General features: G+C 37.7%; 1 protein-coding gene across 1 annotated transcript in view; it reads left to right on the top strand.

Annotated features, from left to right (window-relative positions):
* gbe1b (glucan (1,4-alpha-), branching enzyme 1b) overlaps positions 1–23,001 on the top strand; it is a 193,432-nt gene that overhangs the window by 95,720 nt on the left and 74,711 nt on the right. The window contains exons 11-12 of the mRNA XM_007236705.4: positions 11,996–12,106; positions 14,454–14,625. Of these exons, the coding sequence (XP_007236767.3) occupies positions 11,996–12,106; positions 14,454–14,625 (283 nt within the window). The remainder of the gene's footprint in view (positions 1–11,995; positions 12,107–14,453; positions 14,626–23,001) is intronic.

Here is a 23,001-nt window from a genome sequence, read left to right as displayed (position 1 = left end):
TCTCAAACAGCATTTTTCGGCTTTTAATTTAGTTAAGTAACGTAAAGAGGACTTTCTTCTTCTCCTTCTTTAAATTTCATTAGATTTCACCTGTATTTGAACACCCCCACCACAAACACCTGATCTCTTCCTTGTTTCTCAATCCTCTCTCTGTACATCAGAACGGAAGGAGCTACAGCCTTCTAGCTTAAAGCTGAAGCTATCTCAGGTTCTTAGAGTCTTACAGTTTCTTCAGATCACTTCCAAATGTCCAACCATTGCCCAGCATGCAAAATTATTTTATTGTAAGACTTATTTTGGATGCCTATTATAGCTTATGCTCAGTTATAGAACTAATTACACTGAATGCTGAATATTTTTTCTGCTTCCATCTTTATGGATATTATAAAAGAGTTTCTCTCTGATTGGAGAGCTTGTATGCTGGTGTCCTGAATGCAGTATTTGTTGCAGATCGTGTGACCGAGGCTCCGGCTGTTTCTCTAAGTGCTGAGCACGGGGTCTCAGTGGAGGAAAGGCATGCATTACTAACCAAGGCTAGCAGAAGTACAAGGCTCTTTTTTTTTTTTTCCTCTGGACTTCCACGGAGCAACACGGCTCACTTTGATCCCGGATGACCTCTTCCTCGGCTGTGCTCCGCTAGCCCGGCTCCTCGCTGCTCTCTCAATGCACAGACGCATCCACTTGACTGACTCCGGATCACTCTGGGGAATAGCTTTTGGGCTGCTAGCCCCCATTTTTCCCCTTTTTTCTACATTTGCTTTTTCGTACAATGTTGCCCAGCATGCAATATTTATTTAGGCCTTTTCATCCGACACTGCTATCGATTTCATTCCGTGTTGCGGTACCAAAGAGACTGAGAGACTTTGAGGGCTGGTGCACTCAGATACCCACAGCTTGTGTGTGTGTGTGTGTGTGTGTGTGTGACTGGCTATTCTCTTGTGAGGTAGTATGTGTATGATATGTTTTGACACAGCTTGAGAAGGTTTTCTGCCCTGTTCTGTTGTAGAAGCCCAGTAAACTCACACATCATAAACTCTCTCTCGCTCTCTCTCTCTCTCTCTCTAGACTGGGCTGAAGTGAGCAAGTAAAGTCAATTCTAGAGTTTCTGTTACACACACACACGCACACACACACTCTCTCTGATTGTGTTATTACAGTTATTATTGTTATTCTGTTTAGAACTGTAGAACACTAAAGACGGATGTGTGCAGTTTTGACATGTAAATTATGTGAAAAATAGCACTAATAGCACTATGCTGAAACACAGTGGTAAAAACAGAGGATCGAAACTTGATCAGGCTTAAAATAACTTAGCTATTTAAAAAAAAAAGTTTATCTATTAAAATATCACTGAGAAAGTCATGATTCCAATCCACTGAACTAGATGGAGACATCCCTAACACACACACACACACCAAGGCTATAATAGTTTAAAACTTTAATTTCATTTTCATTTTTTATCCTCCAATTCAGTTAGTTTGAATTTGTTTTTAGAGTGGGTTTGCTAGTTTTACTTACTTTTTTATTATAAATGCTTAGTTTTAGTCCGTTTTCTAGTATTCTAGAAATTATTTTCCATACGTTATTTGTGAGGTGCAGGATTCAAAAAATGTGTTATGGAATGAAACTTAACAAAAGAATTAAACCATTAAAAAAAAATAATAATTCAGTTACTGTGAAACAACCAACTGTCCACAAAAGCAACAGTAACAGTCCACAAGCTAGCAGCCTAAAGTGAAACAAATATGTAATACTGCTGCTTAAAATAGCTAAATAAAACGCAGATGAACATTAAACACACGTCACATCAGAGGGCTCAATCTGAGAAACACATAAACGAACTCAGAAAAGCAATAAACTCAGACTTGACTCATTTTCACCAAAGTTGTCAACTCAGTAATAAAGTAGGAAATGGACACCCAGCACTAGATACAGATACAGCTTTTTTTTAACCATATTAGCTTAAAACTAACTATACTGTATTTCACATATATAACATCAGAAAGTGAACACAGCTCTCTGAAATACACTACTTTTAGTGTGTGTGTGTGTGTGTGTGAGTGAGAGAGAGAGAGAGAGAGAGTCAGGCTTGTTCTCACAGTTAGCGCTCTTATGCTGCTTCTCAAATTGACTTATAGCTGTAGGGAGTTTATTCCACATACTCTATCACCTGGTTCACTACAGGACACATGCTTTTATCTCACTCATGCTCACATTTTAATCCCATACAGAATTTTCTGCAGCTTTCTCAGTGTTATTTGTCATTATGTTGCTGCTAGTACGAGCACTGTAAACAAGAAGTTACGTCACGGACCGCGAAGTGCCGCGAGTTTCCGCCTGCTGTAAAACTGAATTAACAAACACGAAAATGAAGGGTATTCTATCTGTAATTTCAGTTTGTTTTAGTTAGTTTCATAAACTCTCAGTACAGTTCCAGTTAGTTATGATTCTTATTTATCTTTTAATTAGTTTCAGTTAACGAAAAAGTTTTTTCACTTTCAGTTTTCGTCATTTTGTTCGTTTTCGGTTACGATAATAACCTTGACACACACACACTCAAACACACACACACACACACACACAAAAAGACACATGCACGCCGCCTCAGCCTCCACTGTCCTCTAACCTGCTTGATTAATCAGACTTCTGTCCCTGTCAAGGCAATGCTTGTTCATCTCTCCACCAGCGAGAAATGAAGAAGTCCTAATAGAAGAAGCAGATAAGGCATGCCGCACAAGTTTGGCCTGATTGTATCTGATTACGACTCCAAAATGCTGTCGCTTCTAATGGATAATGTAACAAAGGCCCTCTAATTTACCGAGCGCCCTTTCCCGCAGCTCCAGCAGATTGAAATGTAATGGAAACAATTAGAGCGAGGACTGGAGTGAGGTGTACCGCCAAGGACAAGAAGCCGCGAAAGGGCGTCGCTTTGTTCTGTCACCCGTCTAAATATACAAATTGCCTTGTGATTGTGGTCTGAAGACCATCCAATCGATTATGGCCTAATTATGTTGGTTTTTGCAGTTAATATGTATGAAAGGACTGAGAGAGGATCACTTTTTTCTGAATAGCGTTGTGAAAATGGTGATGGAAGGGACGCACGGTCTTCACACAAGACGTTTCAAAGTTGAGTGATTTTTTTTTTTCCCTTTTTGTAACTAATTTGTGATTTCTATGTTTTAAAGGCAGTCGTCTCTGACCTCTTAAAATTTACGTTTATGTAATCTTATGTAAGTCAATCTTTGCATACAAGCTGCCAGAAATGCATTACTGTTCTTTCAATTCAAGCAGAATTTGAGAATAGGGAACAGAATTCAGCAAGTTAGTGAACGACACAGTCTGCTGTCACAAAGCAATCTAAACAGAAGCTTCTCCAACCAAACGATTCAGTGCGTTATTGGTAGTCCATGTCCAATTGAGTACATTGTTTTTACCATATACAGTACCTGTCAAAACTTTAGACATACCTTACATTCAGTGATTTTTCATTGTTTAAAAAAAAACAAACATGAAATTATTTAGCAAACAAAAAGTGAATATGTTTTATATTTTAGATTCTTCAAAGTAGCACCACTTGCTTAGATAACAGCTTTGCACATCTTGGCTGTATTTTCTCAGTCAGCTTTATGAGGTAGAGTCACCTGAAATTCAGGCTTTCAGTTAACAGCTGTGCTGAACTTGTCAAGAGTTAAGTCAAGACTTAAATTTATTGCCTCTTAATGTGTTTGAAAGCATCAGTTGTAAAATTATGAAGAGGTAGAGTTAGTATATAGTGAATAACTCTATTTGAATAATGTTCTAATCCATATTATGTCAAGAACTACTCAACTTAATAAAGAAAGAAATTATTTCAAGAAATGAAGGTCAGTCAATCTGAAAAAGTTCAAGAATTAATTTAATGAAAGTATCCTCAAGTGCAGTGTCAAAGAACTTCAAAAACATTATGATGAAACTGGCTTTCATTAGGATCAGCCCAGGAAAGGAAGACCAAGAGTTAGTTAGAGTTACCAACCTTAGTTAACAAGTTAACATCACCTCAGATAAGAACCAAAGTATGTTGGTTTGTTTAACACTTTTAAGTTGCTACATGATTTTTTTATGTGTTCCTTCATAGTCTGGATGACTTCTGTATTACAATTTACAATGTTGGAAAAAATTAGAAACATAAAAACATTGAAGGAGAAAGTATGTCCAAACTTTTAAAGGGAACTGTACATTACAGTGCATTGTGGGATTGTTAAGACAATTTATACTTCTGCGTCTAGGACTAAACATTGCACTGAACATTTGCCAAAACCACTACAAAATGATGGAACCCCTAAGTAGTGTATAATTAGAGTATAAAGTGAATTGGGAACCTTTGGACACACACCTCAAAAATGTTAGAAATAGGGATTCGCATAATTATAAAAGAAAATTCTGTAAGTTACCGTAAACATCAACAATTAATTGTTGCTTTGCTATTGTTGAGAACCTAAACGTGTTAATTGTCCATCAATACCATCAGACCAAAATCAGACAAAAATAGATCAGACAAAAATAAACGTAGAGCAGGGGGCGGCAATTAAGTTTGGCCACGGGCCAGATATTTTCCAAGCCATTATGTGGTGGGTCACCAAAAAAATATATATGTTTTGGAAAATAAAGTGTAATAGGATGGATTGCTACAGACTAGTAGCTCTCCAGCCCAGAGGGTTCTTGAACCCAATGGCAGAACAGTTGAATTTTAAAAGCAGGTAAACCCCCCCCCCCCCCCCCCCCCCAAAAAAAAAGGCCTATTGCCGACTCCTGATGTAAAGAGCAGTGATACAACGCACAGCAGTAAAGGACCAGAAAGCGGCCTCTCACTCAGAGTCTGCTCTCTCAACTCGTAGCCCTGCTTCTCTAACGGAAACTATATTGGCACCTCAGTGGCCCTGTGCAGAAGCAGAAATCTGAAACTCTCTGTATTTTTTTTATTTTAGCACAGCCCTAGGCTAGCACAGTTGGAGTGGGATAAAGGTTCATCCTGTAGTTAATGGTTGAAAGAGGAGGGAGGGGATGTGCAGTTCATGCTGTGTGTTTTTACTAAGAGCTGAGAGAGCTGTGGATGGAACTGTGTGTGTGTGTGTGTGTGTGTACACCTGTGTGCACAGGTACCTGCAGATCCAGAAGAGGGCCAGATAAATATATATGTAGGACTGAAGGACTAAGTGGGGGTGTCATTTCCCTTTGCTAAACTAGACTTCGAAATCATCTATACCTAGTTTTTCTATATATACTTTTCTCAGAGCTTCTTCATGACTTAGGCATTCTTTAGGAACCACAGTGTTGAGTTGTCTTCTCACAATGGAAATGTAGACAGAAAGACCTGTGGGTTTGTTCAGCTCTAGGATAGGAGGTAGTGTACAGCTCTGAAAAAAAAATAAGCGACCACTGCAAAGTTTTCTAAAAATCAGCATCTCTACATGTATGACAGCCATTTTATTCTATCGTCAGATTAATTTCAACCCAAACACTTGCTTCTTTTTGCTTTGGCAATGTTCTCCAACTCAGAGAACAGTTTTTTTTCCAGCAGGATAGTGAACAATGCCACACAGCTAGAGCACTCAATGTATGGAAAATGGAGAGTCACAAGCCATCAAACCAAGCTAAACTGCTTGAATTTTTGCACCAGGAGTGGCAGCATAAAGTTATCCAAAAGCAGTGTGTAAGACTGGTGGTGGAGAACATGCCAAGATGCATGAAAATTGTGATTAAAAACCAGGGTTTTTCCACCAAATATTGATTTCTGAACTCTTCCCGAGTTAAAACATTAGTATTGTTGTTTCTAAATTAATATAAACTTGTTTTCTTTGCATTATCTGAAGTCTTTATTTGACTGTTTCTCTGTTTCTGCAAATAAATTCTACATTTTTAGGGGGATTTTGGAGACATGTTGTCAGTAGTTAATAGAATAAAAAAACAATGTTCATTTAACTCAAACATATACCTATCAATAGCAAAAACAGAGAAACAAGATCATTTTGCAGTGGTTTCTTTTTTCCTTTTTTTCCAAAGCTGTATGTGCTTTTTTCAGTCTCCACAGGACAGGAAATAGAGGTGCTGCTGGGCTCTTTTGCCTATGAATCTGGTGTTGAGGGACCAGGTGAGGTTCTCTGCAGTGTGAACACTGTGGAACTTACTGTCTAAAATAGGTGATTTGAAGCTCCCATTCATTCAAAGCTCTAATCCATTACGTTCAGATAAGGTCAAGTTCAAGGGCGAATAGTTAATGACGGACAGATTCCTTTGAAGCCCTCATAAACTGCTGTTACATGTAGAAAAAGTGCATGCTCTCCTCTCCTTATACAAGACCTTTTCCTATAAATACATCCAGTGTCCTCATGACCGTCTTATTAAACAGTTCATGTTGGTAAAACGGCCACTCAGCACGCATGGAGCTCTCTGTGTCCCTCTGAATGGACCCTGAGGGACCATCTCGTACACGCTTGAAGGTGCAGAGCGATGACCTTAGCCGGGCTCTTTGTTGTGTCTATTTGCAGTTCTTTTGCTCTCTGTTTCTCCATCTCTCTCCCATCGATCATGCTGCTGTGGGGTAATAAAAAGGTTTCCCTGAGTGTCACTCACCTGTCCTTCCTAGTCACAGTGAACACACAGGTTCCTTCAGTCTGATGGGCTGTTGGGCTGCTGTCAGTCAATGCACCACTAGGTCCCCCCCAATTCCCCCCCTCTTTTAGACTGGGTGATTGAGCCAGGGCCCAGGGCTGAAGATTCGAGGGGCTGAGGGGTGTAAGTAAGTCAGACCTTCGAAGTGACAAAGATTACTTTGTGTGATATTAGGAGCTTGAAGAATCTCAGGGGACAGCTCAAAAATGCTCACACCTGTATGTAAGTTGTGAAGCATACAGTAGCTATTGATCAGATCACACGTTGTATTAGAAATCTATTTTTTATTTTTAAGTCCTTAAACCTGCGAGGTATTTTAGAAATAAAATGAAAGTTGGCCCACTATTAAGCAGGCTTTTTAATGTGAGATTCAAAGTTTGAATGCTAGGTGTCAGAAAATGGCCCAAAGAGACTAAAATCGTCAAGAGTGCGTAGTTGTAGTGCGGAAAATGGGCCAAAGACTGTTAAAACGGTGAGAGTGCTCAGTTGTAGCACGGAAAACGGGCCAAAGAGTCTAAAAACGGCGAGAATGCTTAGTTGTAGCATGGAAAACGCGCCAAAGAGTCTAAAAACGGCGAGAATGCTTAGTTGTAGCGTGGAAAATGGGCCAAAAAGTCTAAAAGCGGCGAGTGCTTAGTTGTAGCACGAAAAACGCTCCAAAGAGTCTAAAAACGGCGAGAATGCTTAGTTGTAGCGTGGAAAATGGGCCAAAGAGTCTTAAAGCGACGAGAGTGCGCAGTTGTCGTGCGTAAAACGGGCCAAAGAGTCTAAAAGCGACAAGAGTGCGCAATTGTAGTGGTGAGAGTGCTCAGTTGTAGCTCGGAAAACGGGCCAAAGAGTCTAAAAACGGCGAGAATGCTTAGTTGTAGCATGGAAAATGGGCCAAAAAGTCTAAAAGCGGCGAGTGCTTAGTTGTAGCACGGAAAACGCGCCAAAGAGTCTAAAAACGGCGAGAATGCTTAGTTGTAGCGTGGAAAATGGGCCAAAGAGTCTTAAAGCGACAAGAGTGCGCAATTGTAGTGGTGAGAGTGCTCAGTTGTAGCGCGGAAAACGGGCCAAAGAGTCTAAAAGCGACAAGAGTGCGCAATTGTAGTGGTGAGAGTGCTCAGTTGTAGCTCGGAAAACGGGCCAAAGAGTCTAAAAACGGCGAGAATGCTTAGTTGTAGCATGGAAAATGGGCCAAAAAGTCTAAAAGCGGCGAGTGCTTAGTTGTAGCACGGAAAACACGCCAAAGAGTCTAAAAACGGCGAGAATGCTTAGTTGTAGCGTGGAAAATGGGCCAAAGAGTCTAAAAGCGACAAGAGTGCGCAATTGTAGTGGTGAGAGTGCTCAGTTGTAGCTCGGAAAACGGGCCAAAGAGTCTAAAAACGGCGAGAATGCTTAGTTGTAGCATGGAAAATGGGCCAAAAAGTCTAAAAGCGGCGAGTGCTTAGTTGTAGCACGGAAAACACGCCAAAGAGTCTAAAAACGGCGAGAATGCTTAGTTGTAGCGTGGAAAATGGGCCAAAGAGTCTTAAAGCGACAAGAGTGCGCAATTGTAGTGGTGAGAGTGCTCAGTTGTAGCGCGGAAAACGGGCCAAAGAGTCTAAAAGCGACAAGAGTGCGCAATTGTAGTGGTGAGAGTGCTCAGTTGTAGCTCGGAAAACGGGCCAAAGAGTCTAAAAGTGGCAAAAGTGCGCAGTTGTAGTGCGGAAAATGGGCCAAAGAGTGTAAAAGTGGCGAGAGTGCTCAGTTGTAGTGCAGAAAACATGCCACAGAGTAAAACAGCTGGATCCTCTTTTACAGGCTGTACATTTGATGTAAGTATGTAAAGACGCGTGACGAGGCCAGAAGAACTCCAGCAAAAAGCGACCAGACACCCCAGTTTTTGGAATCAATATGTTAGGCTTATCAGGGTTGGTCGTTCCAGCACACTGGTACCATTAAACACTATATTTTATCCCTTTTCCAGTCAGAAATGCTCCTGCTTTCAGTTTAGAAACAAAATAATACAGACTGCCACTTTAACAACTCCATGACAACTCCAAAGAAATGAAAAATAGACGGCAAAGGCAGAGCATTTCGTTCAGAGGGAAGTGTGTATGTAAAATTTGTCAGGAATCAGTTGCTGTAATGAAGTTAGTTTACACAACACTGTCAAAGATGGATAAAGGTAGTAAGTCAAGTAAATGTGTTGTTATAAGTGGTATATTTCATTATTTGTTTTATTACAGGGTCTGTAGCCCGTGACTGCACATATATTTCTCCTTCTGGCCCCCAACAAAAAAAGTTTGGACACCACTGTTTTAAAGGGTTCACATTTCAAGGGTTCTTTGCCAGTGTGTGTTACTGGCAGAGGTGACACTCGGTGTGTATCTCAGAGGAACACATGCTAACATTCACTCTTCCAGTGCTGGCAGCATTAAGGTAACGAGGAGACCCAGCAAGCAGATGGGAAGCTACAATTATGTCTCTAGTCTTGGGGACATAAAGCTTTCACACAGTGTTTGTTTTTAAGTAGGTCTGAAAAGGCAAGTAATGTAGCTAATGATAGTACTCAAGTGCAGGATACACATTAAATACTAATGTTTGTGGACAGCAGTGGCGTGCAGTGAATATAGTTGGTACCCCCTCTGCAACCACCCACCACCCTCCCGCCGGCCGGCCGACCGACACATAGATAAATATTACAATAACTACATATTCTCTGTCTTGCCTAATACACATCAACAGCCCACAAATACAGCTACAAACTAAAAAAGAATATAATAGACCCAACAATAAATGCTTAATTTGCCTACAAGTACAACCGTTCAACAAAGATCACTCATTTGTATGTCTACAGTACGCCAGGTCAGCCAAAACATTAAGTACACAGAAAAACTCACAAGTCAGGTGGCCTATTATTGTGAATTACTTTCACATTGAAGGGCAGCCTTTAAAAATACTTTTTAATATGATATGACACAATATCTGTCTGATCTGCAGTCACAATTCCATTATAGTTCTCTAACTATTGAATTCATTCAGCATGAGCTCCATTTATGACTAAGCACAGTGCTGAGAAAATCATGAATCTGATTGGTTAGACTGTACTTCGACTTTGCTAATAGATTCATTACTACACCCTTCTCAAAATCAGGAGAAGGGTCATGCCGACACACGGGGGCAGAAGCCATTTTAAAAAGCTTTGATTGGTTAAAACCGCTGTCAGTCAGATAAGAGTCCTGTAGCAACTAAAAAATACAGACTAATGCTTTGAATTAGTTGCTGTTTTTTATTTTAGTTAGTTTATAAAATGAATTCTTACACTTACAATAGCTATTATATATATATATATATTTCCTGATTAAAAATTATGTAATTATTTACATGCATTTATTGTCACCCCTTCTCTGAAGGGTTAGAAGGGCCTCACTGCACACCACTGGTGGACAGTAATGCACTGATTGTCGCTAAAAATTAGACCCTGACCACAGTGTTCCTAAATCTAGTAGAAAGCATTCCCTGGACAATAGAGGCAGTTTCCCCAACAAAAGCAGGAACAATTTATTTTTACTACCCCTGATTTTGAAAGAAAAATGAGCTTATTTCCCAATACTTTAGTTTATATAGTGTGGTTGCTATTGACACTATTTATATGGTAGAGTCTGTTACATTTGGAAACCTGTGATGCTGTAGTGAAAGCTGCACATACTGTTATAAAGGTGCATCTTTAAATCTTGCAGGACTTTTTTTTTTTTTTTTTTTACAGCTCCTCTGAATCTTGTTTTTTACTAAATGCAAATCCCGCTTCCTCGAGTTCAGCAGCGGCAGTTCAGATCTGAGGAATTTACACTATGGAACGGAGGCACCAGGTGCGCTTGGAAAATGACTGACTGCGCTGCCGTCCAGTATCTGCGTGTGGTATTCTCAGTCACACCTCAGTGGTTGTGTTGTTTGTTCATGGTAAATGTCATGCTTTTGAAATGAAACCCATCTAAAAGGGAAAGACATGTTCCAGTACAGCTCTGAATCAGGTCCAGGTCATTTTGATGGAATCTAGCAGGCTTCTGTATCCCTGCTGTGGACAGCAGTTAGTGAGAAGCTTGGTGTTTCTGTTCAGACAGTCCACAGCTCTGTAGTAAAGCAGAGGAATGTTTTAATTCATCGTTTACAGAAAAGATTTCATTGCTTTCTTCATCTGTTCTTCACTGAAACCCTGACCTTCATCTGCGTTTTCACTGAGCTGAGCTGCAGCAGGGCTGTTCTACAGGCAGACAGTGAGAGATGAATACCAGCTCCACTGAAACCAGACTGATTCAGAGATTCAGACTGTTTAAACCTGACAACACATCAGACTGGAATAATGACAGAAAGAATTACAGTAAAAAAACGAATTTAATGAAGAAATGCAGAACTGCAGACACCAGACACACTCCAGATAGTTATGCTGTTATATTTCTCATTGTTCTTATTTTTCTCCTACTTTTTATCATTCACTTTTCATATTATTTATCATTTCCTTCTATCATACTTTACATTTTTTATTTCTCTATTTCTTTCATTCTTTCATTTTGTCTTTCGTTCATTTACTTTTCTGTTTCTTTCTATTTTTCTTGCCTGTCTTTCTTTATGTAATATTTCTTTCTTTCTTTCTTTTCTTTATGTCCTTTGCTTCTTAATTTTTAGCCTTATGTTTTTAGTCGTTTTCTTTTATCCTACCTGACAGTTTTCTTTTTTTTTTCTTGCCTTTCTTTCTTTTTCTTTCTTTCTTTTTTTCTTTCTTTCCCTTTGATTTGTATTTTTGTCACTTTCTTCTATCCTACCGTACATTTGTTATTTCTCTATTTCTTTCATTCTCATTTACTTCTCTTTCTTGCCTTAATCTTTTTCTTTCTTAATTTATTTTTGTTGTCTTTCTTTCTATTTCCTGTTTCTTTTTCTTTTCCTGTCTGTTTTTCTTTCTTTCTTTCTTTCTGTAATATTTCTCAATTTTGTTCTTTCTTTCATTCTTTCTTTCTTTCCTTTTTTTCTTTTGCTTCTTAATTTTTGTCCTTTAAATGTTTTTAGTCTTTCTCTATTATTCAACCTGACATTTTTATCTATTTATTTCTTTTTGCCTTTCTGTTCTTTGTGTTCTTTCTTTCTTTCTTTCTCTTTTTATAATTTTCGTCATTTTTTCTCTATCATACTTTACCATTTTTATTTCTCTATTTTCTTCATCCCCCTTTACTTTTCTTTTTTGCCTTTTCTTTTTCTTTCTTAATTTTACTTTTTTCTTTTTCTTTTCTATTTTTGGTTTCTTTTTTTCTTTCTTTCTTTTCAGCATTGTGTTTTAATTCCTGTGTGTGTGTGTGTGTGTGTGTGTGTGTTGTTTTCTCCTCAGATCCTGAAGGAGTTTAAGGATGAGGACTGGAACATGGGGAATATTGTGCACACTCTGACGAACAGGCGCTATGGGGAGAGCTGTATTGCGTATGCAGAGAGCCACGACCAGGTACCTCCACCTCCACTCCCCGCTCTGCTCACAGGCCAGAGAGGAGCATGTGTAATCAATGCATCATTTAGGATGGAAATTGGTGTCACTGCAGGTTGAGGGACTCGTGGGGAGAGGGGGGAAATTAGAAATGAACACATCCACCTTGTTTGTACACGTTCCAGCCCCAGCAGCTAAAACAACTCTTTCTGTTTCTTCATCATCCTCATCGCCGGGGGGCTGTGGGGTCCTGAGCTAAACAGCGAGACAGGTTGCTCAAGAGAGTTCATAGAAGCGTCAGCATGGGAAAATTACTGGTTTTCTCATGTCACAGTGGGCAGTGTTCTAGTTGGTGAACCTTTGATATCTTAATATTTTATAAAATCTCATTCTTTTAATTAATATAAGACAGAAAATGGCTCAACTGATTGATTAAGGCTCATTATGGGAGTTTAAACTCAATGACATCCTAACCCTAAGTAGTGTGGGTATATACAACTCTGTAAAAAATTAAGATACCATTTCCATTTCTGAATCGGTTTCTCTGATTTAAAGTGTAAGAGTAAAATTAACATTGTTGATTTATTCTATAAACTACAGACAACATTTTTCCCACATTCCAAATAGAAATATTGTAATTTAGAGCATTTATTTGCAAAAAATGAGAAATGGCTGAAATAACAAACAAGATGCAGAACTTTCAGACCTCAAATAATGCAAAAAAAAACAAGTTCAAGTTTTAAGAGTTCAAAAATCAATATTTGGTGGAATAACCCTGCTTATTAGGCTTATTAGTCATAGTTTCCATGCATCTTGGCATGTTCTCCTCCACCAGTCTTACACACTGCTTTTGGATAACGTTATGCCACTCCTGGTGCAAAAATCCAAGCAGTCACATGGAGAATACACTCTGTTTTTAGGGAAAATGCATGAATTTGACAAGCATATACCCAACCCAAAAACTGTACCTTAAGCCTGTGGTTTTCAACCTGTAGTCTACACCCTTATAGTGGGCTGTAAAAAACTAAAATCTGGAGAGGTGGGAGGTCTGAAAAATGCTCAGATGCCGTTTTAAAACCCTATTTACAACGCTGTCATTCTGGATCGGCATTAAACACACTCTGCTTGTTTTGGCTGCACCCAGAAGGAAGTGTTGGATTACAATGCTACTCGGAAGTAAGATAAAGTATACCAGGAACAATAAATGATTAAAAATGTACACTGATATGGGTAATGTATATTGATCTACATATACAGACGTAGTGTAATGTAGGAGTTTCTCAATAGATATGACCAAGAGATGCCCATGTCAATGTCAGTTTTATTTTATTTCTAAAGCACATTTTAAACAACAAATGTTGACTAAAGTGCTGTACAGTAATAAATAAGTAAGGTATCAATTAAAACTAAATAAACAATCAAACTATCAACTATCAATTAAAATTCAACTGCAATTAAAAGCCGATAAATAAAAATGAGGTTTCAGGCAAGATTTCAAAGTCAAAAAGTGAGAGGGGGCTAACCTCAGTGAGTGGCAACTCATTCCAGAGGTATTATAAACAGGCCCTCAGGTCAGGCGCTATCTGAGCAATCTTGGAGTGATGCAGAACACTGACGTGCCGACTTTCTGAAAAACTGCTTCTTTTGCTTCGGGCAAAAACATGCCGCTGCGCTCCCTGCAGCATTCTCGCTCTGCACCACTCGCACACTGAGCGGGGAATAGTTAAAACGGGCATGAGTAACAATGGATAGAAGGTTATAGCCACCAATTAGCTCCAATTGCACCAATCAACATTAGCACACAATTCTAATTAGTGCTAATCCACTTTGCATTCTTTGTTTTTAGTGCATTAGCTTGTGGCCTGAACTCTTTTTTTTTTTTTTTTTTTTTTTCCCCCCCCACTGTAAGATACTGTATTAAAGTTGTCCCTTTTTAAATGCCTAAACGCTGCGGTTACTTCTTGTGTATCCACAGCTGTTGCAAAAAACAAAAACAAATAAATAAATAAAAAAAATAAATTTCAAGTGATTGTGTGCTTAGTAGCTCTTGAGAATGAATGAATGCGATGAAAGCAATGAATGTGACTTGCTCTGAGATCCTCATCGTGGCATCCTGTCATGTCCTTCAGTGTTTGTACACAATCTAATCCTAATCCATGTCACGATCTTAGCTTATCTTATCTTAACTCCGCGACGCTGCAGGTTAGTCTGACAACATGTTCAACACACAGCATAGCCCAGCAGCCCCTCAGAGTACCGGCCCACCTTCAGTGACGGCTGACATCCATAAGCCGGTTCAATAATCATTACTCACACAGCTAATGTACCGTATGTGTTCAATTCTCATAATCCTGCGACTTTCTGACAGGCTCTGGTGGGAGACAAGACCCTGGCCTTCTGGCTGATGGATAAGGAGATGTACACCAGCATGAGCACCCTAATGCCCATGAACCCCATCATTGATCGGGGCATCCAGCTGCACAAGATGATCCGGCTGCTCACGCACGGCCTGGGAGGGGAGGGCTACCTCAACTTCATGGGTGAGTCCGGTCTCTCCGCAGGCACCATGAGACCATTTAAAAAAAAAAAAAAAAAAAAGATAGAAAGAACGTTGGTAGCACTTTACATTAAGTGTTGACTAACTAACGTGAATTAATGCATTAGTTAGCATGAGGAAGACATGAGGTAGTACATTAAAAATGCTTAGGTAATGTTAATTAAAGGATTCAAGGAGATTTTATTGTCATTCGCATCACATGTGGTACATGAGGTGGAACGAAATTTTCATCTCACGATCCAGTTTGCACCCAAGAGCTGTTGTTAAAATCGATAATATAGATAAAATAGATAGCAAAATAAAATAACACAAAAATCGAATAGAACAAAATAGATAAACATAATTACACAAAAAAAATAAAAATAAATAGCGAGAGTAGGCAGGTAGCAGCAACATGAAGTCCAGAGTGCAAGATAATGGAATAAAGAGCAGTAGAAGATAAAGTTTCTCAGTGTGGTTTAAGGTGACAGTGTTTGTAAACAGTATTTTGTCCTTGTAAAGTGTCAGTGCAGTGTGTTGTTTAGGTGGAGTTTAAGAACCTTACAGCTTGTGGAATGAAGCTGTTTCTGAGTCTGGTTGTTTAAAACACGTTTAAACACGGAACTTATAATTTAAGCATTAATTAATGTTATTCTCACGAACTAACGTTTGCAGTAAAGCATTTGTTAAGATAAACAATAAATCATACACTTCATTAATAATGTTCACTAATGTTCAGTAAACAAGTAACAACTGCACTTCTTGTCATTTGCTTATATGCTGCAGCTCTGCATACAGTCATTTAATGAATAATTATTCATTAAAAATTAGCTATAAATATATTTGAATGGGATAAAACTTATGCAGTGGTAGCCAGTTACTTGTTTTATTTACTGATGTCCGTTAACTAATATAAAATTATATATTTTACTTATTTTTACTTCTATTGGAAATACAGTACATCTCTACATGGATTACAATTATTTTATTTTCACTTTACTTTATCAGGTATATTTATTTTACTGAACAGAGCTGTGTGTATAAGTGCTCAGTAATGTTTAATCGATGTAATAATGCTTTAAAAAGGCATTATTGGTTAAGCATGGTTTGTATTTACAATTTATACATGTAAGTTAAATTCCAACAAAAACTCACACATATATATGATGAACTGAAGCATAAACACAATCCAGACTAATATTTACTTAAATAAAATACATATTTAAGGATTACTGTATGCATAAGTGCAGTACACAAGCAAATGACAAGAGGAACTAATAACTAACGCAGTTGTTGTTTCTTACCTTGTTTACCTAACATTAGTAAAGTATATGATTGTAATGTATATGGTTTATTGTTCATCTTAACAAATGATTCACTTGTAATGTAAAAGCAACATTAAATAAACTTTACCTAAGCATTGTAAGGTATTATTCATGGAAACTAATGCATTAATTCATGTTACTTAGTCAACACTTAATGTAAAGTGTTACCAGAACGTTTAATTCCGTTTCTTTTTCGCCATCTTCCCTTCGCCATCATTTTTTCATATATGATGCAATGAAGATGGTGGAGGTGCGTAATGCTGGTCTTAGATCTGCTTCAAAGAGGAAACTTCCACCCAGAGTTTCATTTACATGCGCGGATTTGATGATAAATGAATGATGAATAAATGCATACATTTGCATGGATTTGCTAATGAATAAATGAGGAGATGGATATAATGCCCCTGATGTTGCCTTGAGATTCGTAATATGGCCAAATATTAATATTTGTAATGTAAATTCAGGTCATTCTGGATTTGACTATGTCAGGGCCGTGATATTAATGCATGTCTAAGTTATTCCATTCATTACATTTATTCTTCTTATTAATATTATTATTGCAAACGTTGCAGTATGTTCTATAATAATTCCAGCATCATATAAACAAACAAACTCCACATGTATTGTAATCAATTACCCAACAATGCTGACTGTAAAAAAATGCAGTTTCTTAGAACAAGTAGGACATAAGTATTCAATCAACCTTTATTTAAACTCGGAGTACATTGAGGGTGGCCCTCATTTACAGTGCAGCCGAGCAATTACATAGGGAAGGGATTGACAGCAACAACAACAAAACAAATGTAGAAAGAGTAAAATAAGTAATATAAAATAAAATAAAAACATTTTAATAATGTATAAGAAGGATAATAATTTTAAAAATATTAAGATATAAAACAAAAAGGGAAAAATATTCATTTAAGAGTAGGAATCATAAAATCATAGGTATAAAACGGCAATAGAACTAATAAAAATTCAACTACAGATGAATAAATGAAAACTAAACACATAAAAGAGTAAAATATAAATAAGCAATACATAAAAAAACTTAAAGAAAAGAAAGAAATGTGAGAAAATAAGAAATGTGAAATAAAACAGCTAAAACAAACTAACATTAAAAACTAAAAAATTAACTAAAAAAATAAAAAAATAAAAATAAGGAAACCTAAAACATACCAAAGATCATAAAAAAAAAAAAAACTAAAATGAGCTAAAACAGTGGCAGGCTGTCCGAAGGTGGCTAGAGACTAGGAGTTTAAAATTTGGAAGAAATGCCATTACATTTCTCCCAAATTCCAAATACAAATATTGTCATTTACAGCATTTATTTGCAGAAAATGAGAAATGGCTGAAATAACAAAAAAGATGCAGAGCTTTCAGACCTCAAATAATGTAAAGAAAACAAGTTCATATTCATAAAGTTTTAAGAGTTCAGAAATCAATATTTGGTGGAATAACCTTGGTTTTTAGAGTATTCATGCATCTTGGCACGTTCTCCTCCACCAGTCTTACACGCTGCTTTTGGATAACTTTATGCCACTCCTGGTGCAACAATTCAAGCAGTTCAGCCTGGTTTGATGGCTTTAGATCATCCATCTTTCTCTTGATTATATTTTAGAGTTTTTTTTCTAGAACTGTATATACCTTGTTCTTGTGAGAGCAGTGTCTTGTCCCACCCCTAGGGACTAGCTGTGTGTGTTTGTTGCATTTTCACATCTGTGTCAGCAGATCTCTGTTAAAGGTAGCATGTTAAGTTAGCATTAGTAGTTTTATTAATACAATCTGTTTATGACAGTCTCGTAGAACCTGGCTGCTCCTGTGTCCCTCTATCAGTTTTCCAGTCATGCCTTTGAGAAAAAATAGCACCTTATTTGCAGAGCACGTAAAGCAATCAAGAAGTGTGTTTCCCATTCTTTTTCCCTGGAGTAAAATGTACCATTAAAGCTGCGTGTTGCATTTTATATTCAGTATACATTACAAGTGTTGAGAGCATCAGCTATCACTGCTGGACTCCAGCTGGACTTTGTTTAGCGTTACATTGACCACTGAGTTTACTATCATGACATGGTCAATATAACTGAGTGCCTCTCATTTCTTCTGCTCAGGGACAGGATGAACTCCGCTCAGCTTTGTATGGCGTTCTAGCCCCACCTACTGATCAGGTGAACGGCCAGTTTGAGATCCTGTACAGGGACTCTTCTGTGCCTCCTTGTTGACCCTTCTCATTAGCTCACCTGATCCCACTGTAGTCTCATCTCTGTAGCAAGAAGCTGAGAAACACTTAGGAGCCAGATATCATCCATACCAGAGGTGGAATGATGGAAAAAGTACTGAAAAATTGTAATTAGTAAGTAAACTACATTTACTTAAAAACTTACATACATAAAAGTAAAAGTACCCATCTAAAAATCTACTCGAGTAAAAGTAAAAAAGTACTCAATTTAAAATGTACTTTGAGTAAAATTTACATAGTTACTTTTATTTATTTGATGTAAAAAAGTACAACAAATCATAAATTAAATAATTATTCAATTAAATAATTTGGACCTTTAAGGCAGTATTTGTTCAGACCACCCCATAAAACATTTTCAAGAACAAGTGGCATAGGTTTCTATGATCCTTTTTTTTTCTTTACTGTTCAAAAGTTTGGTCATTTAGGTGACTATAAACTATAATTGTATAGTTTTACAGTTCATTATTATTTTTTTTACTTGCCATTGCTATGCTTTAACTGCTATTTACATGTTTTTTTTTGTTTTTTGTTTTTTTACATTTAAGCCGATGTTCCTAATAAAAACTTAAGGAATTATCATTAAAAACATGAAATCATTAAAAAAATATATATATTTGGTCAGTGCATGTGCAGTGCAGTAAAGAAGCACACATCGATGGGTAGCATAACTCGCCTGCACAGCTGATTCACACAGCGTCTCTACCGCTAACCATAATAAACACAGCATGGAGAAGTTCAGCTGCGCTGCCATGGAGAACAAAACTTAATTTTTTTTTTTTATTCATACAATTTTTTTTTTTTTTTTTTTCCCAGAATTTTTTATTTATTTTTTACTCAGTAACGGGGGGTTTTCCAATGTAGCCAAGTAAATTACTTGTGTCAAAATGTACTTGAGTGAAAGTAAAATTACCTATTTCAAAAACTACTTTAAAAATTACAAATTACTCATAAAATCTACTCAATTACAGTAATGTGAGTAAATGTAGTTACTTTCCATCTCTGATCCATACAAAAAAGATCCAAAAGTTGAGGGTGTTTGCACTTACCGAAGTTTGGAAATGTGACTGATGTGTTGAGGAAATCGCACCGTGGGGGCGCCGGCCACAGCATGTGTTCAGCAATGCCGGTCGGCTTGATCACACCAGTGAGCATTCACATTTCCAAACAGACAAACAGACACAGAGCGTGCAGACTCCCTTCTCGCTAACCAAATGACTGGAACTTTCCCTTTCTTCGTATTAATACTTTCTTTTCTCTCTTTTTTTCTGGAGTTTTGTGTTCTTTAGCGAGCCTCTGTTTGTTCTTCTTCATGTCTGGGCTTGTTACCATCTGCCTCTCCAAATCCCTCATGAGCCCAAAGTCAGCCAGCAGCTCAGTGCTGAGACGAGTCAGCGGTGAACGCTATTTGGAATTTGTGAGGGGATGGAACACAAGCCTTCTAATTAACGTTATGCAGTGTGTCCTTAGTGAGTGTTCTATGGACTTGTGACCTTTATAATAAAGTTTTTCTGTGTTGTTTAACCTGTTCTCTAACTGCAGCACTCTGTATTTTATACTGTGTTTTATACATTATAAAACTGGTCATACAAAGAGGTGCACAAGTATGGGGAATATTTGTGAACCACATTTCTAATAAGTTCATCTACTTTAATTTGCACCTGTTGGTGACAGTGATGTGTAATTGCACATACCATTTTGTCTAGTCCTTGAAGAGATACAGTATATTACTTATATAATAGAGCTCTGTGGACTCTGGAGCAGGTAAACATGGACCTACTGACGGTACCTGTATTTTCTGCGCTGTAAGGCGCGCTGGATTATAAGACACATTATGACACTAGTAAGGAACTAGGTTAAGTAAAGCTAAGCTAAGTAAACTAAAAAAATAATATATATATTTTAAGGTAAAACAAGCATTGGATGTTACTCTACACAGATTTCTCTTTTAAAAACTGTTTATTTGGATGAGTAAAGCGCTTCTGTTTATTTACAGTAAGCTTAGATTTCCAGTCTTCCATTAAGGCTGGGTGCAGCAGCATTAGTGCTAGTGAGGGTAAATTCCACCCAGCAGAGCAACACTGAAGAACCCTGAGTGTTCAAGTAAGCCAGGGCATATTAGCTAGCGGTTCATCCTATGTAGCTTGTTTTAACACGGTAAACATGCAAACTACAGTCCAATATGCTCGCCTCTGAACGGCGAAAGAGCTAGCTTTTAGCGTGGTTAGCAGCTAATGCTTATGCTGCTCCAGCAGTGCTAGCCAGAGTTAGCAGCAGGTTATAGCCTGATAATACTCACTTCTGAATAGTAAAAGAGTTAGTGCTTATCGCAGTTAGCGGCTAATGCTAATACTGCTTCAGCCTCGGTGCTGGAGAACTAAACTGAAACTCCTGTATAACGCTGTACTTCAGCTTTGCTGGCTTTACTGCTCCTTACAACCTGACTGGTAAAATTCATACAAAAGGCGCATCGGATTATAAGGCACTGATGGTTTTTGGGAAAATTAAAGGATTTTTAGTGCGCCTTATGGTGTAAAAAAAAAAATACAGTATATGGAATGTGATGATGCTCCATCCAATACTTTTAGGACAAAAACCAAATACACTTTTTTATAGTACTTTTAAATGAGCAAGAAGCAATGAATAATAGGTGTCCCAATACTTTTGTCCATATTGTGTACATGAGCCTTTTTTTTTTTAAAGGACATTCAGTATCAAATTAAAAAAGTAAAATTCACCTGGATTGGCATATCAGGGAAACATAGCATCTATTACTACGTATAATGCTTGCAAATACATTAAAATGAATAAAATGCAGCAATTTTTTTTAAAGTTTTTTAAACAGTCAATACTGATATACAATGACATTACAAAAAACACAGAACGGGACTTGTTGTTTCGTTTGCTATGTACTTTGAATGCTAAAAGTACTTAACCTCCCACAGCACTGTCTAGTATGGGTGGTAATGCCTCCTTATTCTCTGGGTGCACACTGTGGATAACTCTGTAGATAAGAGTGTGGATCGAGGAATGTTAAACGCTAACACAACTTCAGAATTAGAATGTCCGTCCCATCTACCTGGTAACCCACAATCAGGCCAGTATTGACAGTCCATACATGATTAACTCTTAGCTCTTATATGTTGTGTTATAAACTAGCGACATCAGTGTAAGTCAGTTTTCCTGTTCTTTTCACAGAGAAGCACAGCCAATGTATTGCCATGGTACGTGACTGCCTGATTCAGTTATGACACCTACAATTAAAGAGTTGGAGTATTCCTGCCTTCTGAACCATCCCATGAGTAGCACTGAGCAGCATAATTATCCCTTCATCCTCACAGGTTCAATCTAGAGATCATTGTGTCTTCAGCAGTAATTACCACGAATGAAACCAAGCCAAAAGAATCTCTGTTTTGGCCCATTGATTGCTGTTTTTCTGACGAAGAAAAGAAAAGAAAAGTAGGATTCCAAATCTGCTGTGCTCCACAAGAGACTATATTTATTGCTTTTCACTCTGCGCATTTTGTACACGTGCAATAAAAAAAGGCAGGGTGAAAAGAGTGAACAGAAGTAAATACAGGCCGACATGTCATGTCAATGGATCAATGGCTGTGGAGTCATTTAACCAGTGCAGAGCAAGAACAAATTGTTTGTGCAAGCGAATCAATTTGAGCCGCTCCCCTGCTCTGCGAAACCCATCTGTTTACTCTCCGGCAAATAGAGGAGCCTCATGAGCTAAAAGCCACACATCTGAGGTGGTGGCCAGGTTTGCTTGCAGACAGTCGAGCACTGTAACGACAGCGTGAGATATTAGAACACACTCCCTCACACGTGGAAAAAGCCAGCCGGCAAGCGAGTGATTCACCAGCTCTAGCGCTGGAGCAGTAGGCGGACAGGGCAAGTATACATCCGGCTTTCTGAAAGGAGCCAGACCTTTCAGATCAGCTCTCCTGTCGCTGAGCCAGTGTCAGTGGAACTGAACGCACATTTATTTACCAGTAACCTATACAACAACAGTGAGTGTGCAGGAAGATGTTGCATCTCAATGTGCTCATAGATTCATCAAGCCATCAACTCAAGCTGAACTGTTTAAATGTTTGCACCAGCAGTGGCATAAAGTTATTCAAAAGCAGTGTGTAAGACTGGTGGAGAGGAACATGCCAAGATGCATGAAAACTGTGATTAAAAACCAGGGTTATTCCACCAAATATTGATTTCTGATCTTTTAAATCTTCATGAATATGAACTTGTTTTCTTTGCATTATTTGATGTCTGTAAGCCATTTCACAGCCGTTTCTCATGTTCTGCAAATAAATGCTCTAAATGACAATATTTTTATTTGGAATTTGGGAGAAATGTTATCTGTAGTTTATAGAATAAAACAACAGTGTTTATTTTATATATAAAATATACTAAATAGCAAAATCTGAGAAACTGATTCAGAAACTGATAGTATAATATTCTATACAGAGATGCATAAGATTTTATTTAACAAGACAACAATAAACGAGAAGAGAAAAAAAGGAAGAGAAAAAACAGTAATAGAGGAAAATTAAAAGATAAATAAATAAACAAACAAATAAAAAAATAGATTAAAGAGGAAAAAAATCATCACATTCTTATGACAGTTTTTTTTTTTTTTTTTTTTATTAAAGCTATTAAGTTACTCTGGGATAAGCGAGAGGCCTAGACCCTTTACAAATTCTCGAAAAATGGGTCCCATCATCATTAGAAACCTAGTGCATTTGTTAGCTTAAATGTTACGCTAGGCATTTATTTGTTATAGTTATGACTTTTAATACATTCTTTGCCACTGACTGTATAT

The sequence above is a fragment of the Astyanax mexicanus genome, chromosome 18 (genome assembly GCF_023375975.1).
Source record: "Astyanax mexicanus isolate ESR-SI-001 chromosome 18, AstMex3_surface, whole genome shotgun sequence".
Taxonomy (NCBI): Eukaryota; Metazoa; Chordata; class Actinopteri; order Characiformes; family Acestrorhamphidae; genus Astyanax; species Astyanax mexicanus.
This window is presented reverse-complemented; position numbering and strand designations above follow the sequence as displayed.